The 18,549-nt window shown below is 43.7% G+C and overlaps 1 protein-coding gene across 1 annotated transcript in view; it reads right to left on the reverse strand.

Annotated features, from left to right (window-relative positions):
* Positions 1 to 2,044: 2,044 nt before the first annotated feature.
* LOC119434944 (centrosome-associated protein 350-like) overlaps positions 2,045 to 18,549 on the reverse strand; it is a 194,607-nt gene continuing 178,102 nt past the window's right edge. Inside the window, exons 28-29 of the mRNA XM_049673160.1 lie at positions 17,703 to 18,127; positions 2,045 to 3,674 (exon numbers count right to left, since the gene is read on the reverse strand). Coding sequence (XP_049529117.1) covers positions 3,326 to 3,674; positions 17,703 to 18,127 — 774 coding nt within the window. The 3' untranslated portion in view covers positions 2,045 to 3,325. The remainder of the gene's footprint in view (positions 3,675 to 17,702; positions 18,128 to 18,549) is intronic.

The following is an 18,549-nucleotide window of genomic DNA, read 5'->3' on the forward strand; positions in this document are numbered from 1 at the left end:
TTTAAAAAGTTAGGCAATTAGTTTATACTAATTAATTCACTTTGCAAAATAAAAATACCGCAGACTAGGACACGCGATCCTCAACACCACTGAGTTGGTTTGAGCTTCCTAGCACACTCCGTCATTTTTAAAACATAGGCTACATTTAGCTGGGACACCCTGTATATCGCAAAATGAAAACACGTATAGAGCTGCGCTCAAATTCTGGATTAGGGAGTATCGTAATCGTCGGTGATTTTTTGTTCACTACTGTGTAAGGGTAGCAGGATGGTAGTGCTTGGAAGTGTCTTGCATCTACTCATCTTTGAACATGTGTATGGACACTCGCACATAATGTTGCCAGAGATCTAACGCAGTTTCACCACATACGCACTCACCGTCACGTCGGATATACCTATGACACCTGGTAGCGTCCGGGATACTGTTTACGCTGCACAGCAGCAGCAGCAGCAACAGCAGCAGCACAGGCCTCGCGTGCTTGCTATCACTGTCATTGCTTCGCCTTTCGAGCGAAACTGTAATTAATAAAAGACTGTGCACATTTATGGACTTGTATTTGTGAAGTGCAACAAAGCTACCACTGCTTCTTAGAATACACATTTCACTTTTGTGTTATGACCGATTTTTCTGAAAATGGGATCAGCCAAAATCTTTTCTTCCGTCTATTTTTATACAAAGTAACATCGTCATAAAACCATAAGCCACTTGAATCTGTAAAATGCTAGTTGCTGTGACCTTCAAAAAGTCTGCAACAGATAGTTTTCATTTATCTGGAAACAACAGCTCCCTGATCTCTTCAGTACATTGGTGAAGTCAACAAAAGTGACTGTCTCAAATGAAGTCTACTGGACTTTTCGTTTGTGGGTTGGATCTACTGAGGTGCAATTTAAGCTAGATAACGTCCTTGCGGAGGCAGAATGAACATTAAAACTTGGTTACACAAACTTATAAGAATAGATTCTACGTGTAACATAACTTGCTGCCATACTCCATTAAGGATACCATTAGTCAAACTAATATAAATGTGCCTGTTAAAGCACAAAAGCCTCGACAAGACAGATTTCACTGATAACTAACTAGAGCTAATGTTGGGAAGTACAGTAGACAAAAAGAAGCCTTGGGAAATTGCAGAATGCATATGAGTGTGAAAGGAAGACACTGCACAAAAAGACAAAAACAGGATGGGCCAATTGGAAAGGGCACAGATCTGAAGAGGTGTCATATGTCCTTCTGACATGCTACAACCTTGAGGAGGTAGCAGACACGTATGGTATACCTGCTGTGTTCTATGTGCTGCACAAGCTGGCTGACCTGAGTCCATGCATCATGTGTTGACAAAATACTTGGATGCCAAAGACAAACACCAGGCCATATGTAAATGGTATAACCAGTGCCGTTTATGAAACACCGTTGTAATCTAGGATGACCTATGTTGGATGGCAGGAACAGGATGATGTGTTTGAACACAGAGCTCCTGCACTCTGAAACTTTAGCATAGGGGCATACGTATGCAGTAAACCATCTTGAAAAGGGGGTGGGGGAGTAGCGCACAAAAACAACACAAAGAGAGTATAAAAAATTAAATTCTGGGGTTTTATGTGCCAAAACCACAATCTGATTATGAGACAGGGCGTAGTGGGGGACTCCGGATTAATTTTGACCACCTGGGGTTCTTTAACATGCATCTAAATCTAAGTACACGAGTTTTTTGCATTTTGCCACCATCAAAATGGAGCCACTGTGGCCGGGATCAAACGAGAGTACCATACAGTACTTTTTGTGCACTCAATGTTACTGTAGACTGCAATGTTACTGTATACTGCGGCATTACATTTTTTAAAGCATGTGGCAAATTTGCATCTGTTGGTGCCTTGCAATCATTCATCACGTGGATGAATGTATTCAATTTTGAAAGCACTGCCACCTCCAGCTATATATCTAGCACACTGTCTTTTCTCGTAAAAACTTGCCAATAGTGGACAATGCCAAAGGTTTGTGGCCTTTTTTTTTTGTCAATGTTCACACTGTTGACATGAAAATGGCCACACAGGCTCACGATGAAATTTCTGAAAAACGAAAAATGCCATTTATTTTGCAAGCTTTCACAAATGACAATTCATGAGAATGAGAACAAGATCAACTTGCGGCAAAATCTGCTACTACTTCTCGCTCTGTCTGCCTGAGCAGTCCCACAGTTGAAAATAGCACACTTGTTAAAAGTAAGGGTGGGCAAATATTCAAAGTTTCAAATATGAATTGAATACTGAACACCAACTATTCCTATTTGAAAAAAAAAAAAAACTATTTGGTATTTACGAATATTTGAAAATAACCTAATATTTTGCAACAATCGAATGTGAAAGTCTGATAACTGTTCTCCATCTACTAAACAAAGTATTAGAAACTATCAGAAGTGAGGCAATGACAAAAGTTCTCGAAGCAACCCAGAAACAAAATGGGTAATGCAAGCTTTGTTTTCGGTTTCATGGCAGAAGCCTGATCAACAGTGAAGTGCTCTCTGTGTGGCTGGGGAGCTGGAAGAGTTGTTCCTTTGAGCAGGGAGTGCGCCTGTTTCCTAATCACGTGGAACAATTGGTTTTACACGAACCTGTGATTTTTACTTGTTTGTCATTTAACGTTTTTGGCAATCTAGTCATGCAGCAGTTTTATCTTTTACGCTACAACCTGTCATGTATTCCTTGCAACAGGCATGGAAAACATCATGTGTCTACGACACAAAAGTCCCTCAGCAGCACTTTTTTCTTTTTCCACAAGCTCTGATCTTTTTTCGGCAACCATTTATTTAGCGTTTATGGAAAGCTAGTCATACAGCAGCCTTCTCTAATATGGTTGAGAGGCTATTCGTGCAGTTTGTTAATGACAATTAGTAACTGTGTTTAAAACTGATCCTTTGTACCTGATTGTTAGCTCTTTTTTTGCACTAGCCAGTAGAGACTAGGAACCTAATTATACCAAAATAAATATTCCTGCTGCAAATATATCTGCATTAGACTATTCAATATTCAGCCCCATTTGATTCAATATTCGATACTTCCTATTTGTATTCAATTCGTATTCAAAAATGTGATATTGACCCAGGTCTAGTTAAAAGTGATCTCATTTTGCGTAAATTGCTCTCAAATCTGAAAACACGATTTTCTGACCAGCAACATCTGCTACCACGCATCAGTCTGGTATGTGCTGGATGTCTATAATCAAGCAGTAAATGCTTCCCACAAACTAGCCTTCTACACAAGAATGTTCACTGCAATCACTGAGCATGCTGCGACAAAAAACTAAACAGAAACGTGGACTATACTATCTGTCATCTGAGCTGCCAAAGGGACTTCAGAGTTTCAAGGGTGTCATCCACCAACAGGTGAAAAATCGCATTGGCCACTTGGTCTTTGACAATGACTTCCTCACGGCTGTAGTCTACCCACTCAGGCTCTTCTCCTCGGGCTTCAGAAGAAAGAAGAATGTCCACAAAATTTAGTCCTTGATCATCGAAGTTGCGGAATGCAAGTTCAGAATTTTCATGAAGTCCTGGCACTGACATCACCTTGCTTTCCACAATAGAGACAAAAGACTCAAGTGTAGCAGGTAAAGGTTGCTTCCTCCTAAGGCGCACATTTCGCTGCCAGGATGGTGGAGAAGTATCTGTGGCTTCAGTGCTGAAAGTGAATAAAAGTCATTGTTACATATCTTAAGTATTCACATGACAACTACAAGTTGTGGCACTGGTTGCTTTTCTTTCTTGCTTTTTTTTATACGCCAAGTTATCTTTGCATCCACATTAGGTGTTTATCATGCAACAAAATATGCGGTGGGGAGCGATATGAGAAAAGTTGCCACAACTCGTGCTACATAAGTATAGAAGGGAGACTGTGGGACAATGTGGCTACATTAATAGTCACACTACAGAGCAGATTTCTTTGTTCATATTCAAAAGGTCCACATATAGTGAGAACTTGTGCTAACCAAGTTAGCACTTTTTGTACTAACCAAAGGCGAACTATGATGCAGTGAGATACTACAATCACTGGTTTGACCATGCTATAAATTTTATTTTAGGTTCAAGCTGAACAGTTATCACTAGCAATCTTTGCATTAATGAACTTAGCAGTAGCAGTGCTCAATTAGGTAGCAGGCACAGTCTGAGAAAACAAATTCATGGACTCTTGAATGGCAACAGCAAATAGCCTCTATCAGATAATTGAAAAGCACATTTATTTCCCGACTCCAAGCACAAATTAACTAAAGCAGCAACTTCACAAAGCAATACCTGCAGAAGACAACATAAATAGAAATTTGTTATTGTTATATATCATTTTCATGGAGAGAGTCTCATTATGGTTGCAGCATAGTGTGCTTAGTAAGGCATTGCAGGTCTAGAGCTTTGTACAGGCTGAATTTTACAGCCTGAGCACACCGTTAGAAGCCCGGGCCTGGCCTGCCCCCATGGCTTCAAGCCCAGGCCTGTGGCTCCAAGCTCTGGCCTGGCCCATGCCTGCGCCTACATAACCAGGCCTGCACAAGGCCCGTGGAAGGCCTGAGGAACAGGCCCACCCCAGGCCCACGGGAGGAACTCTGTGTACATGCCTTAAAAATGCCATTGCTCAAAAAACTTACCAAAAAGCAAGCAATACCTAACATAAACGGGCCGACAGAAGCAAAGGCTCGGTTAAAAATTTTGGGCAAGGCATTTTATTTCAATTTTTTTTCTGTACACTTTATGTTGTAAGCAACAATAATTATACAGTCAAACGCCTTCATAACGAAGTACTCGGGACCTCTAAAATCCTTTGTTATACAGGTCAATCCATTGTAAAGGTCATACACCGTGCCACTCACAATAGAGCAGGCTATAAGCATGTTAAAAAAAAAAAACTTTTATTTACAAGATACAAGGTGAACTTGGTGAAATTGGCTGCTAATTTTTCTGCGCACAGGTTGTCTGACGGAATGTGCGACCGCAGCCAACCTTATCATATTCCAGGTTTACACCATGCTCAGCGGTGAAGCACAGGAGACATGCAAAATAAAACTGAAGATTTTCAAATGCCACTAATGCCTCTCTTGCCGTCAAAATCCTTTGCTCGTTTACCGACTCCTCATCACTGTTTCCTTCATTGGCATCCACGTCCTTTCCACCTTAGAGATGTCGGTTGTAAATTATCATTACGTCATCAACTGCGACATATTTGTCAACCGTCGCAGCCGTTGATGCATTACAATAAGTAGCATACAAGTTGAGTAATCCCTGGATCACTGCAGCAGGACTATTACTACACACAGCTCCTCAGCAGGAATGCTAATGTGGATGTGCGCAATACTCATGCCAGCAGTGAAAGACAGAACACTGCCCTGACTACGTCAGAGCCGATTAAGCGGAGCTTGAGGGCGCGATGAATCTTGTTACACAGCACAGAACAAGCTAGAGCAACCACCCGGCATCATCCTGCATGAAGGTAACTTGGCGTGACTTGGCTTCGACGCTTTTGCAGCTCAATGGACTCCTGATTATTTATATTCCTTCTACCCTTACATGCATAGGCTGTGCTTGTGCGCCGATGTGACAGCGCGATGGTGGCAGCCCCTGCACCTCGTTCAAAAAGCAAGTAATAGTCAAACGTGCAAAATTCAATTAGCTGTTGGCATGACAATCTTGCATGAATTTTTCACTGATTTTATGTGGCAGCAGTTGAAAGCCAGTTCAGTAAAATATGAGACCCATCTGTGAGAAACACACACTTCGTCACCAGCAAAGAAGGTACCACAGCCAGCAGTCAGGAACTAGACACATATGTGTGAACAGATGAACTACTTCGACCGCGTCCATTGCCCATGACAGGCCAACCAAAACATCAGTTCATAGACCAATGATTCAAAGGTATGTTAGGTAACAGTACAAAAATAAAAGTTCTGAAGCGAAGCAGAACGTTTTAATTCCCACAAGTTTCTTGCTGCATTAAGAGCTTCAATCATAAAATGTTATGAATTTAAACACTTTCACATTTGTCAGATCTGTCACATTAGTGCACTACAGTCAAACCTACTCATAACGATACCGGTTTTAACAATATATCGGCTATAACAGTAAGCAGCCAATGCACAGTCAACTTTTGTATGTGTTCTATGGCGAAATAAACTGCTTATTAAAGCTCATATGCTGAATTATCAGTCATAATTAAATCTGGCTACTGGGTGCGAGTGGTGAAAGTAAACTAAAATCCAGAAAAAAAAAAAAAAATTCACCGACAATTACGATACTCCTTAATGCGAATTTTGAGCGCAGCTGTTTAGGTGTTTTGAATTGGCGATATATTATGGCAAAGAATTTGATTCTGAACGACAGGGTGCTCTCAGCAGCGGCGCTGAGCCTCTGCTCGGGCAGCTCGTTTAGCAGCAGCAGGAGACGAAGCATTTCCTCCGGTTGCGTCACTCATTGTTCAGAAAGAAAGCGTGAACACGGGAACACGGATCACATTCTCTAGCGGCAGCAGCGCCGCTGGCGAAGACGTGCAAGCGCAGTGGGTTCGAAGCCCACGCCAGTGCTAGAGTGTACTAGATTGGGCGAGTGGGTCCAACGCAGGCTCCCCGCTGAGGCTTTTTTTATTGAAAAGTTGGTGGCGCCACCGTCGCTTTCTCCCGAATGAGCGGCCCTGCGCGCCGGCCAGACGCTTGTCGCGTCGGAGACCCTACCGCAGCTGCATGGAGCTATGACAGGTGGATACTCGGTGGCAGCAACACTGATATTATTCCCCACCGATCTATTGTAAATGAAATGGAAAAAGAGCGGCAGAATGAATGCAAACGATGCAACAACGACGGTGCGTCAAGCAGACGACAGCTACTCAGCCTGTGAGCTCACCTGAGCCAATGAGCGCTGCCGAAACAGCCGGAGCCAACGTTTATTGGCCGGAGATTCAGATTAAGGCGATGGCAGCGCCGCCACAATTTCCATGTTTTTTGAGTCACTCTCGGCGCTTGCAAAGGCGTCCGCTGGACCCACTCCCCCATTCTAGTACACTCTACCAGTGCTTTGTTTCCACACGCTGCATGCCTGGTCGCTGCCAGCACTCCGCTTTCCTCCTCACCCTTTCACCTCCTCCGCTTTCCACCTCACGGTTCCGCTGCACCCTCCTCGCCGCTTTCCTCCTCGCTCCTCTGCGCTCTGTGTTTGCTTCATTTTTCGCTGTGCTAGTTCCCTCGGTTACAAGTGACGGCGACGCTTGCCGCACGAATGGGCGCCTAAGAGCTGCGCTCTAAAAACCGAGCCAGTGCACTTGTTTTCCTGGATTTTGAGTTCCTTTTTTTTCTTGTTGGCGCAGACACTTAGTACTTAGATTTAATTATTATAGCCAATATTTTTACATGGGAGTATTGTTAAAACCGGCAATGCTATACAAGTGGGTTCCGACTGTACTTTTTCTGTCCAATAAAAATATTTCGAATGTTTGTCTTGTCTGCTTTTCTCTTGCAATCTAGTAATAACAATGGGATTTTCTTGGCACTTGAACATTGTTACTAGTGAGTTTGACTGTTTTAACATGTGGGGATTGAGGGTTGCGCCGGCATGATTGCGCGGGCTTCACTGCTCTGCCATCCCTCGCCATCGTTCCCCGCTGGCCTCCTTCCTCACCCGCGCCGCCTAACCGATTCCCGCGGTGGCGCTGCGCACGCGGCGGTTGCGCTGAGGGCGGGGCACTGACGTCACGCGGCCGCGCGTTTGGGCTGCTAGCGGCGAAGTGTGGCTCAGGACTTCTCTCCGGGACCAGCGCACGGTACGTTCATGCTTTCCTCTCGTCCGCCGACACCTTTGTGACTAGGACTGGAGCTCGCGCACGGTGCCTTTGCCCGTGCGGGGAGCGCGTACTTTGTGCTGATCCTTTCCCGACGCTAAGCCGACGAGTGGTGCCATTAGTGCTCGCGCGAGGTCGTACCCCGCCGAGCCGCACTTGCCGAAAGCCTACGCCGAAGGATATTGCCCGTGCTCTCGCGAGTTGACCCATTGGTTATCGCCAGAGCAAGTAGCATAGCCGCTGAGACTTTTCCTAGCGGCGTGTCCCAGCTTGAGTCTGTGCTCTCACCGCGACGTGCTATAGGCGCCTGTTATTGTATTTTCGCCCTGGTGCGGGACCCCTTTGGCTCCCCTCTGTGCGGGCGTTTGTGCAGTGCTGGTGCCGACGGTTTCAGTAAACGGTTTCCGTCAACTCAGGGCTTTACTGTGTTTTTGCGTGCGTCGCTCGGTAGCCCCTTGCGGCCTCTGAACTCGCGCGCGAGCGGTGCTGGAGGCGACGGCTGACGCGGCCCTGTGGCTCGCTAAGCTCGACCCCGCGGTGGTTGGTCTCCTGTGAGACACCAAGAACCCACAAACACTGCAATCAAAAGTGAATAGAAAGAAGCATTTCACAAAATATGCAACATTTGATTGTATGCCACTTTACGAAACTATTAAAGCAACAATCTTTTACAACATTATTCAATGACAACCAGCCTTCGTAATGTATGTTTCACTTGAATGAACTTTTATATGAGTGAAGACTTTTTTTATTCAAAGAAGTCTTACTGCACAAGCTTACCCTGTCCACAGTTCAGTTATTAAACTTACTTTAGTTATGAATCAGGTAGCTACGTTTAATACCACTGGCACTCAAAAGATTTTAGGAGGAACAGGATGAAGAGCTATGAATATTTACTGCAGGTGTGCAAGGTCAGTGTGCTTTCTACAGAGGATCCTCAAACAGACATAGCTGAAGCACTTGAAACTGGCACCTCCTATACAGGAAAAGTGGACTCTCAGACCACTGCATCACATTTGTGGTAAAATATTTCTATTGCAGTGTGAGCAGTGATGAAACCATGGCTGCAATAGGTTTCATCACTCAGACCAGTTCCCTAATGAAATGTACTTGCTTTGAGCCCAACAGCATGATGTCATAGCTCTGAGCTTTACGCCTTGTGACACTGTTATGGGTACTGCTAAAATGCACCATAGTGAGCAGACTACACAAGAAAGCAGATTTCCCCTTTACAACAGATGCAATACAAGGTGAACATAACTGTTTTTTCAGATTGGCAAGGGCCCAAAGGTTTAGTATTGCCTTTCTAGCATTTCCACAATTACTGGTACCAACACCACTAATTCAGTAATTTAATGTCTGCTTATAATATCTGCTCACATCCCAATTCTTTCTTTTCTTACTCACTAGGTTTTAAAGCTTTTTACAAGATATTTAGCAGATAAAACAGCAACACGGAATGTAACAATTGCTCATGCAGTGCAGTAGATGAAGCTGCCAGAAGGTGTACTTGTAACATTAACAACATACTTAAATACATTTAAAAATGCGCCGATAACTAGGAGCTAACTCTGTACACCAACTCAAGTGTTGAGCGATCGCTCACTGAGCCCCATATCTCCTGTGGTCATTTTGCTGCAACAAATTTGAACTGAAGTAGAATTTAACCTAGTCAAGGCAGGGATGTGCCCCTGTCTTTGCAAAATGAATTTCCAAGAATTAATGATGTTCCTGCAGAAGCGTAAGACATGACTCACTTGAGTCCTTAAGACATGGCCAGTTATTTTACTGCAATTTTGATGATCAAGAGCACATGATCCTGCAGTACTAACCTCAGTATTTATAATGTTCTTCCTCACAGCACTTCACCTCAACAAGGTGATTGGCAGCGCTGCCCTTTGACTGCAGGAGTCACTGTGCATCAATGACACTCGATTCCTAAGCACTCAGTTCCTGCAATTCCTGAGCAAAATGTTTGTAACCAGGCACTCTCAGCATCTGCTTGAATGCACTGGAGTGAAGGTCTGCTTCTCAAGCAACTTATTCTTGTAGGAATCACCAAGGGGTGTCATTCAAGAGCAGAGCCTTTTTCAATCAAGGGGTGGCACTGTGCTCCAGTCAATGGTGTCAAGGAATGTATCCTTGAGTGTAGGCTGTGAATAGGAGGGTAAGCGTAATTTTTCATATTGAATTATTATAAAAAATATTAAATTACGTGCTCGATGGTGGGATTGCACCTGTCCCCCAGCACAGCAGCCCGATGCTCTACACATTAGGCCACAATCACACATATACTTCTATTATGCCAATGCCAACTAGCTCTTTGAGATGATCACGGCATGTGTCACATTGTCTAGCATAAGTACTCGAGAGCACATTCACACACGCCAGTTTCTTTTACACCAAAGATGCAGAAGTGAAACGGACAAATTTATAGCATTTGATAAACCGTTTCACGAAAGCTTTGCTTCACATTGGCTATTAAGGTCTTCCACATGGAACATGCTGAATTCCTATAGACCTCTTCACCGGGCGAGGAGGAAAGGGCGCGCGGCGAGCCTTTCCTACTCTCTGGCTTGTGCGAGCCGGTGCAGCACTGCTTGAATGTGTTGCCATCACGTGCTGTGGAATGATTGGGAAAACTTTTAGCTCGTTCCGTGTCAAATTTACGTGATGTCAGTTCATACAAAGTCGTTGGGGAACCACTGTGTAGCCTTTCGCTGCAGCGGTAACTACAGTATGCGGAAACATTCTCTTGTTGGTGCAAACATGCGACGTGCATCATCATCAGCAGTGTGTGTATGTGTTATGAACTATTTTGGCTGTATCGGTTTTCACTAAACAAAGAGAACGAGCATCTGAATTTCCAGTATGAATTAGAAAATCTCACTATCTGATCGCTTGGTGTGGGAACTAAAATCAGTGCGTGCTAGTGAATGGCCAACCCCGAAACATGCAACCCCGAAACATCTAAGTGCCAGTCATTATAAAATATTTGTGTCAGCCACCAGCATTGTTCTCACGCATTTCAAGTCTAGTAGACTTGAAATCACTACACTACGTACACTAGCCTCCTGTATGTTGGTAAACCAGCATGATACTTTGTGCTTCGTCAATGCCTATTTGCCCTGTAAAGCAGTAATTGCATAAGAAGATTCGATGGCTACTTGTGAGAACAAAATTTCCGTAATATGGGTGACTGCGTCGTAGGAAACAAGATGCCCAGAACTGAATTTTAAAAAAAAGGGAAAAAAAGGACAAAAGAAAAGCCGGTTCTTTCTCTTTCTAAAACAAGAAAAAAAAAATACAGGAAGAAAAAAAAAAAGGGGGGGGGGGGGGGCTAACGGCCGCAATAAGGCCTGGTCATGCCGCAATTTTGGACCATGTACTAAATAGTAGAAAAAATGTATCTATAACCCAGCATCTACTACTGCTTCGGATGCCCGCGTGGTTTGCAGATGGTCGCTCGACAAGTGTGATTCACACTGTATGGTATGGTGTTATTACTAACCAAAACTATTTTATTCGTGGGCAGAAACCTCGTCCAACAAATGAAGTAGTCACACAATGTATCTACAGATAACAATCTGAACGCTTGTCAAAGTAAACAACACAACTTCAACGGTGGCCAAGCTGTTACGATTGTCATGTATGTTTCTGAACTACGCATTGCTCTTAAACCACAGCTTAGAACTACAGAGAGAATGATGGAATGTGGCAGCGCACTTCAAAACAAGGATGTAACACAGTGAACTAACACAAGCGCTGTGTTCATGTTCGTACAGCGCTCGTGTTTGTTTACTGTGTTACGTCCTTGTTTTGAAGTGCGCTGCCATATTCCATCATGATTAACCTACTAGCCAACCAGTATGTCTTAAACAGGGAGAATGCTGTACTAAGGTCACATTAGTGAAACAAGTTTTCAGAAATACGCAACCGATCTCTGAGGCTGATTGTAGGCTCAAACACACGTGCAATGCTGACTTAAACCCCTTCAGTACATTTCACAGAAGCCTTTCCCACGTAGAAAATGCCACGTTATACTAAGTAGATTGCGCGACACGAAAACAACCACCAGGAAGTGCTGCCAAGTGTATATACCTGGCATACAACACGGAGCACTCGCCCAAGCCAGCATGCCGACTGCCCATAGATGGCGCCACTGTGTACGCAATATGACAGTCTATAGGCAGACCTGCCAACCTTAGGAATCGAAAAAAAAAAAAAACTGTGAAAGCCAAAAAATACTAAAATTCTGTAAGAAATACTATGAATTGTTTGATTATTAAATATGTTGATTGTTCATTAAAAATTCACAGACTTTGTTCTGTATTGATGCTGTGAACACATACTCTGCTCTGTACAGGGTGTCCCAGTTATCACGCAGCATGATTTAAACAAAGAGGGAACGACGCTACACAAAGCAAACTTGCACTAACAGTGCCGCCACTTCGAATGTGACAGTCAGCTCGTGTAATAGACGTAGCATGGATGAAAAGTTCCAAGGCTCCCAAGTGCCAAACAGAACTGCAAACCAATACATATATATATTGTAGCGAAGAGAGACGTTAGTGGGTCCGGCTCTAGTGGACCCACTAGCGTCTGGGCCCACTAGAGCCGGACCCACAGTCCATGGGAATCTCCCGTCGTCCTTGTTATGAAGAAAGACAGTTCTGCCGTCCTCGACTGTGCTTCCCTTCTCTTGGTATCCATTCTGTAACTCAAATGGTCCACCAGTTATCCATCCTACGCATTACATGGCCTGCCCAGCTTCACTTTTTCCACTTACTGTCAATTAGAAATATCGGCTATCCCTGTTTGTTCTCTGATACACACCGCTCTCTTCCTGTCTAAATTGTAATTAATTACAATTAGTTCATTGTAATTAATTATCTAGCTCGAGGATTACTGTCCTAATTATCGAAGTGTCAATGAGAAAAATGTAGAGCAGCATGAAAAACTTCCAATACAGCTTTCTGTTGCTGAATACGGGCTACATAAAAGTGCTTTTCCGAGCGTAAAAGGAGCCCGCGAATACATGCAAAGTGCCTCAAGTCGCGCGGAAATTTTGCGTGTATTCACGGGCTTCTTTCAGGCTCAGAAAAACACTTATGTAGCCCGTATTCAGCAACAGAAAGCTGTATCCGAAGTTTTTCATGCTGCTCTACAATTTTCTCATTGACACTTTCATAATTAAGAAAGTAATTCTCACGTGAGATAATTAATTACAATTAACTAATTAAATCTCAGTAATGAAAAATATTACTGGCGGCTACTCCACTTTACTGGAAACAATGCGCACTATAGGCTTGCTTCGCATAGCGCCGTTTCTCTTTTATTTTTTTAAATCGTGCTGCATGATAGCTGGGACACCCTGTATAGTTGCAGCAACAATGATCTGCACTGCAGACAAGCATAAATGTTTGAGAAGTTTATTAAGGAACCCTGAAACGATTTTGACGATATTGTACAGACGCACAAAGTCGTCGTGGTAGGTCCTTCTGATCATTAAGTGACATTTAAGTGCTCTGAGTAAAGCATGTAATTTATTATAAGGTTTTAAAAATGTGCATCGGTACTGAGTGCAACGGTGCCGCTCCCCTGAGTTTCAGTCGCCCTGTCACCACCTATGTCAACTTTATACATACTTAAAGGGCGTGCGTGATGTCAGTCGGGTGAGCTATCGGATTGGCTAACCATCGATAATTTTTCCAACTTCATGGTGAACAAATGTTGTTCGTAATAGTTGGAATGTTGGTTAATTTGTTTCAATAAAAAACAAAGTAACAGAAAGAGAATACACAATGACAATTTATCACTACACTCAGGCACTTCTGGCACACAGCAAGCGTCGTCTACTTGTGTTACAATGTGCTGAATTTGACGCGAGCTGCAACGTCAGGGTTGGTTTCGTGGTTCTTTTTCACGAGGACTTTGAATTGCACTTGCTGCATTGTGGGCTGCAAATCTAGCAATTGGTGACATGCCAAACTGTGACATAGTGGCCCTCTACAAGGCAACAGGCGTGCGGAGTGGCTGCAGAGCGTCGGGCTGTCAGTATCCTATTGGCCCCAGAATCTATGCGTTTGCAGCCGTCACTTCACACCGGAGGATTACTGCCACAATAGAGAGTTTTAGCGTGTCCGGTATTCTGGTAAATGCAGGCGGACTGGGCGTTTTGCAGGATGGGCGGAGGCGCAAACGTGAGCGGCCTGCAGGGTGCAGCCACCCGGTGGTGCAGAACTCAACCAGACAAACAGAGCTAATATGGCAGTAAAGAAGTGTATTTTACTTTGCTACTGGTCTAAATTTTCGGCAGCAGCATAATCTTGAACACGTCTTCTTAAATGTTTTACACTTGGTTACAGCAATACTAGCTCCGTGTATGGCTGGTTGAGCTCTGTGCCCCAGGTGGCTGCATCGTGCAGGCTGCTCATGTTTACTGCTCCGCCCATCCATCAAAATGCCCAGCTCGCCTGCATTTACCGAAACACCGGACACGCACTGCAATGCGACAGAACGCTCGCAATGCATGCTGCTTGGATAGCTCTTGTTGGGGGTCGACGGCCAGGCGGCTAGTGGAGTAGCTTTGTTCACTGGCCCCATGACACCAAAAGTACACGACACGTCATCACATCATGACGCATAACCAGTGAAGGCAGAGCTTAGCCACACTTGCTCGGCGAACGAGTTGAGGAGGAAAAGCATAACTAGGGAGGAGGGTAACTTGTAATCATCTTTAACTCTTAATATGAGACGCTTGACTTAAATTGTGGCACGAATGTTTTATTGTAGCAGTACCCTAAATGTTTAATGTTTGCGTTTTACTGTTTTAAGTTTGCGTTTAATGGAATATCCACGTAACAGCTGCGAAGATTTGGTGCCATTATACTGGGTGCTTTTTTTAACATTAACACAATTTTTTTTAAATCACCTGTGACACCTAGCACAAATCTACTTATTGAGCTGTATTACTCGAAAAGGCAGACATCAGTTACACTGGAAATAAAAGTGCATAATTGACTAATTAACAAAACTCTCCTGATCAACTCTAACTAATTACTTTAGTATACATATTGCAATACACGAATTGAAGCCAGTAATTTGACAAGGCATATCCACTTGGAAAAAATTTTGAGACTAGTAGCACTTCTGAGATAAGCGTTGTCAAACTTGCAATAAAATGCGCAACAAAACACCCTTCATGCATCGAAGCTATAAATTACTGGACCACCACTGCATTATTTCATTGACAAATTTGGGAACACATATCTCGAAACAGGTGTCGTCTTCAGAATTTGTTCCAAGTGGACGCGACTTTCCAAGTCACCAACTACAATTCGTACATTGCAATATGTGCCGTAAAGTAATTAGCTTAGAGGTTAACTGCCTTGCTAATTTGTCACATATTCACCTTGATTTCTTGTGGAAGTAATGTTTGCCTTTGAGAGTAATCAATCTCAAATAGTAAAATTGCACAACATGCCATGGGTGATTTTTAAAATTGTGTTAAAGAAAGGAGAAAAAAGAAAGAAAACTTCATATATTGGTTCTATCAGCTGCTGTAGCTGCCACGCAGGTATACATCCACATAATGGAAGGGTGGGAAAACTTGGGCTATTTGAATCACTGTGACTGACTGCATTTATCTATTTCGATGTTGCCTTTGCTTAAAAAAAAAACATGCAAAAGAAAAATTTTAAAATATTTAAGTCGATATGACAATTGTAAAGGAGTGCTGAAAATCAAGCATTTTACGATAAATTAGTCAATGTTGGCAGGCGTGTATAGGTCATCATTCCTGCATATTCTCCATTAGGGTGTAGAGCTGCACAATGGTCATCAGCCCAAGGTCTGGTGCCTGGAGATACATTTATATGCAAAAAAGTCACTCCTTGAGCATGCAGGAACCGCAAAAGCTTCATGAGGGATCCCCAGAGCTTTATTCTTTCCCATTAATATGGTGCAGATAATGGTTATTTTTTGTGCACATGAGCTTCCCTGCCTTGAAAATGGGTATGATGAGGTTTAAGTGTTTAATGTGCTCCACAACCAAGCACTACCAAAGCAATGGTGTCTTTTCCTGCCAACAGAAAGTCATTATCACCTCTTGCATGACAAGAGTCTCATGAATTTCTTTTAGTTATGCCTGCTTCCCAGTTTTTTTTAGACTGTATCTTGACCTATATTGAATTAAACAAGCAGGTACCATAGATTAACTAAGCATAGCTTTAGAGAAAGCATGTTGCTGATGAACAGCTCTGCCCTAAATTTCAACGTAAACAAGGCAGTGCACCACAGAGCAACATATGCACATATATCTGCCCAACAATGACCGAAAACACTTGTCAGTTCTAGTTTGGCATGGCATAGCACAGTGACAATTCTACTACTTGAAGTGACACTGTAAGCACCAAGAAGTTGCAGTTTCGACCGAAAGGCGAAGCATCGATTGCGATAGTAAATTAGTGGACAGCTATACAAAGTAAAGATAGTAGTTTTATCACCCATATAAACTTGTAAACAATGGCATATTACCTAAATTAACAAGCATGGTGTCACGCGCACACAAGACAACATGAACGCATCTCACTCAATGACCGCAGAAACTGGCTGTCAAAACGCTCAAGTGAGTCAGCGCAGCAGCGAGTGAATTGAGCTTCGCGCCAGCGCTTGCATCAACACGATTTTAGCCGCGAAAACACAGGGAGGGTGGACTGTGCCCCCCCGCAGATGGCTTTCAAGATACAGCTGCGCGGGCAGGCACTCGCGGTACAGAACACGGCCCCCTCCTTCCGAAGCCTTCCGGTCCGGCGGAAGCGCGCGGCCACAGTAAGGTGCAGCCCCTCCACCTACCTACCGTCCCTCCGGAACATTGTGCGCAACTGGAAGGCTGCGCTTCCTTGCCGCTTCCCACCCCTGTGTGCGCAAGCCACGATTGCCGGCTTACCGTCGCATGCTTTCATTCGCACATACAGCGTATGGCACACGGCGACAATTTTATTGCCCGTGGACTTTATACGGAACCTCACGGCAATGACGATGGCAGAATTTCGCCTAGAGTGTCCATATAAATTGCTATCGCAATAAAAATTGTTGCAGAATACGTGAACATGACAAGCAGCAAACCAAATGTGTTGGTGCTGCCAAAAGTACTGAAAGTAGTGCTGTTAGACGAACTATTTGGTTACTGAATTCCTGGAAAATTAAACAAAACACAACGAGAAGATGCAGGGTGTCTATGTCTTCTCTTTGTGTCCCGTTTAAAACACTGAAGCATCCATAGTATATCTGTGTCCCGTTTAATTTTGTGAAGGTAGTACTGCAGCCATCACAGTATAGGAATTGCAGCTGTCCAGTCAACTTCTTTGATAAGCACTGAAATTCCATGCAATTTCGCTTGGCAAATGGCAGCATGAGGATTGTGTGGAAAGCAGGAGCACAAATGCTTCCTTTGAGAGCACATACAGGAACACTACAAGTCACCATGCAACAGGACAGTGCCTCCTCTATTTTTTTTAATGCCAGTGGCCGATCCAATGGTTCATCACCCTCTCCGATTGCCCTTTCCTACTCTCCCTCGTTGGCTAGCGTTCACGCCTGCTTTATGGTCGTGGGGAAGAGTACCCTCTCGGTGGCACCTCACGACAAAAGTCGGAGGAAGTAATCCTGACAGATGCGTGAAGTGTCTACCGCATCTCCTCCGGAACGGCAGCAGCGCACGCTCAGACGCACACGTGACGCAAGCAGTCATACCCTCTGGATAGCGTCACATCGCAGCAACTCACTGAACTAAGGCGGACCAATGGCTCCCATTGCAGAGCAAGCGATTGCACTGGCATTTAAAAAATAGAGGAGGCATTGAACAGGACCTCTGAGCTCACAAATTTCACTCACCAGAAAATTTCTTGTGCTGTCTCCTTTACAAGATCAAATAGGAATTCACAGTAGGCTCGGTAGCTGTCTCTATCAATCCCCGATGCACCAGCCTTTTCACTGACACACTCAGAGCTAAAGGTCAAGTTGGCAAGACCTTTTCCTTGCACAGCTGTTGTATAAATAGAGGCGGCTGCCTTTTGTACCAAGGCAAGTAGTTCAGCCTCCATGTTAGGCACTTTCCAAACAGCCTCAGAAAACAGCCTTGACATAAAGCCACTCTTGGGGGGACTGTAAGGAGGTGGTGGCTTGTTTGGAATACGTCGTTGGTAGGCCAAAGCATTGTCACCAGAGCGCCCTAAGCCGAAGTCATCATCAAACCAGTCGTGCTCTGAGGTTGTTGATAAAAAGCAGTCTTCAGCCTGCACGGCTCGTGAACAGAGCTCCTGAAATAAAGGAGAAAGAGAGAGAGAGACAAAGCAATAAGGGATAGAAAGTTAGTGAAATGAAGCTGTTTACAAAATAAGTCCAGAAGCTAATTAAAATGAGGATACATAAGCTTCAACAGGTGCCAATGGAGGCAGTGAGAATACAAAAGAAGAAGAGAAATGAAAAGAAAAATGAGAAAAGAGAAATGAAAAGGATATTTAAATTTTTTAAATTTTTTTTCACACACTCCCTATTTCAGGTAGTCTCTTGCTCAGCATAGTTTAGCAACTGAGTCTGAAGATATTAATATGCTGCAAGCTGAAAACCTCAAAATGATTTTATGATAAATATACTGAAACACGTCTGTAAACAAATGCCTCACTCATCAGTGCATAGCTGTAGAGAAATTACAAACATCTGAGTGTAAAGGAACTGATAA

This window comes from Dermacentor silvarum, chromosome 1 (genome assembly GCF_013339745.2).
Source record: "Dermacentor silvarum isolate Dsil-2018 chromosome 1, BIME_Dsil_1.4, whole genome shotgun sequence".
Classification (NCBI taxonomy): domain Eukaryota; kingdom Metazoa; phylum Arthropoda; class Arachnida; order Ixodida; family Ixodidae; genus Dermacentor; species Dermacentor silvarum.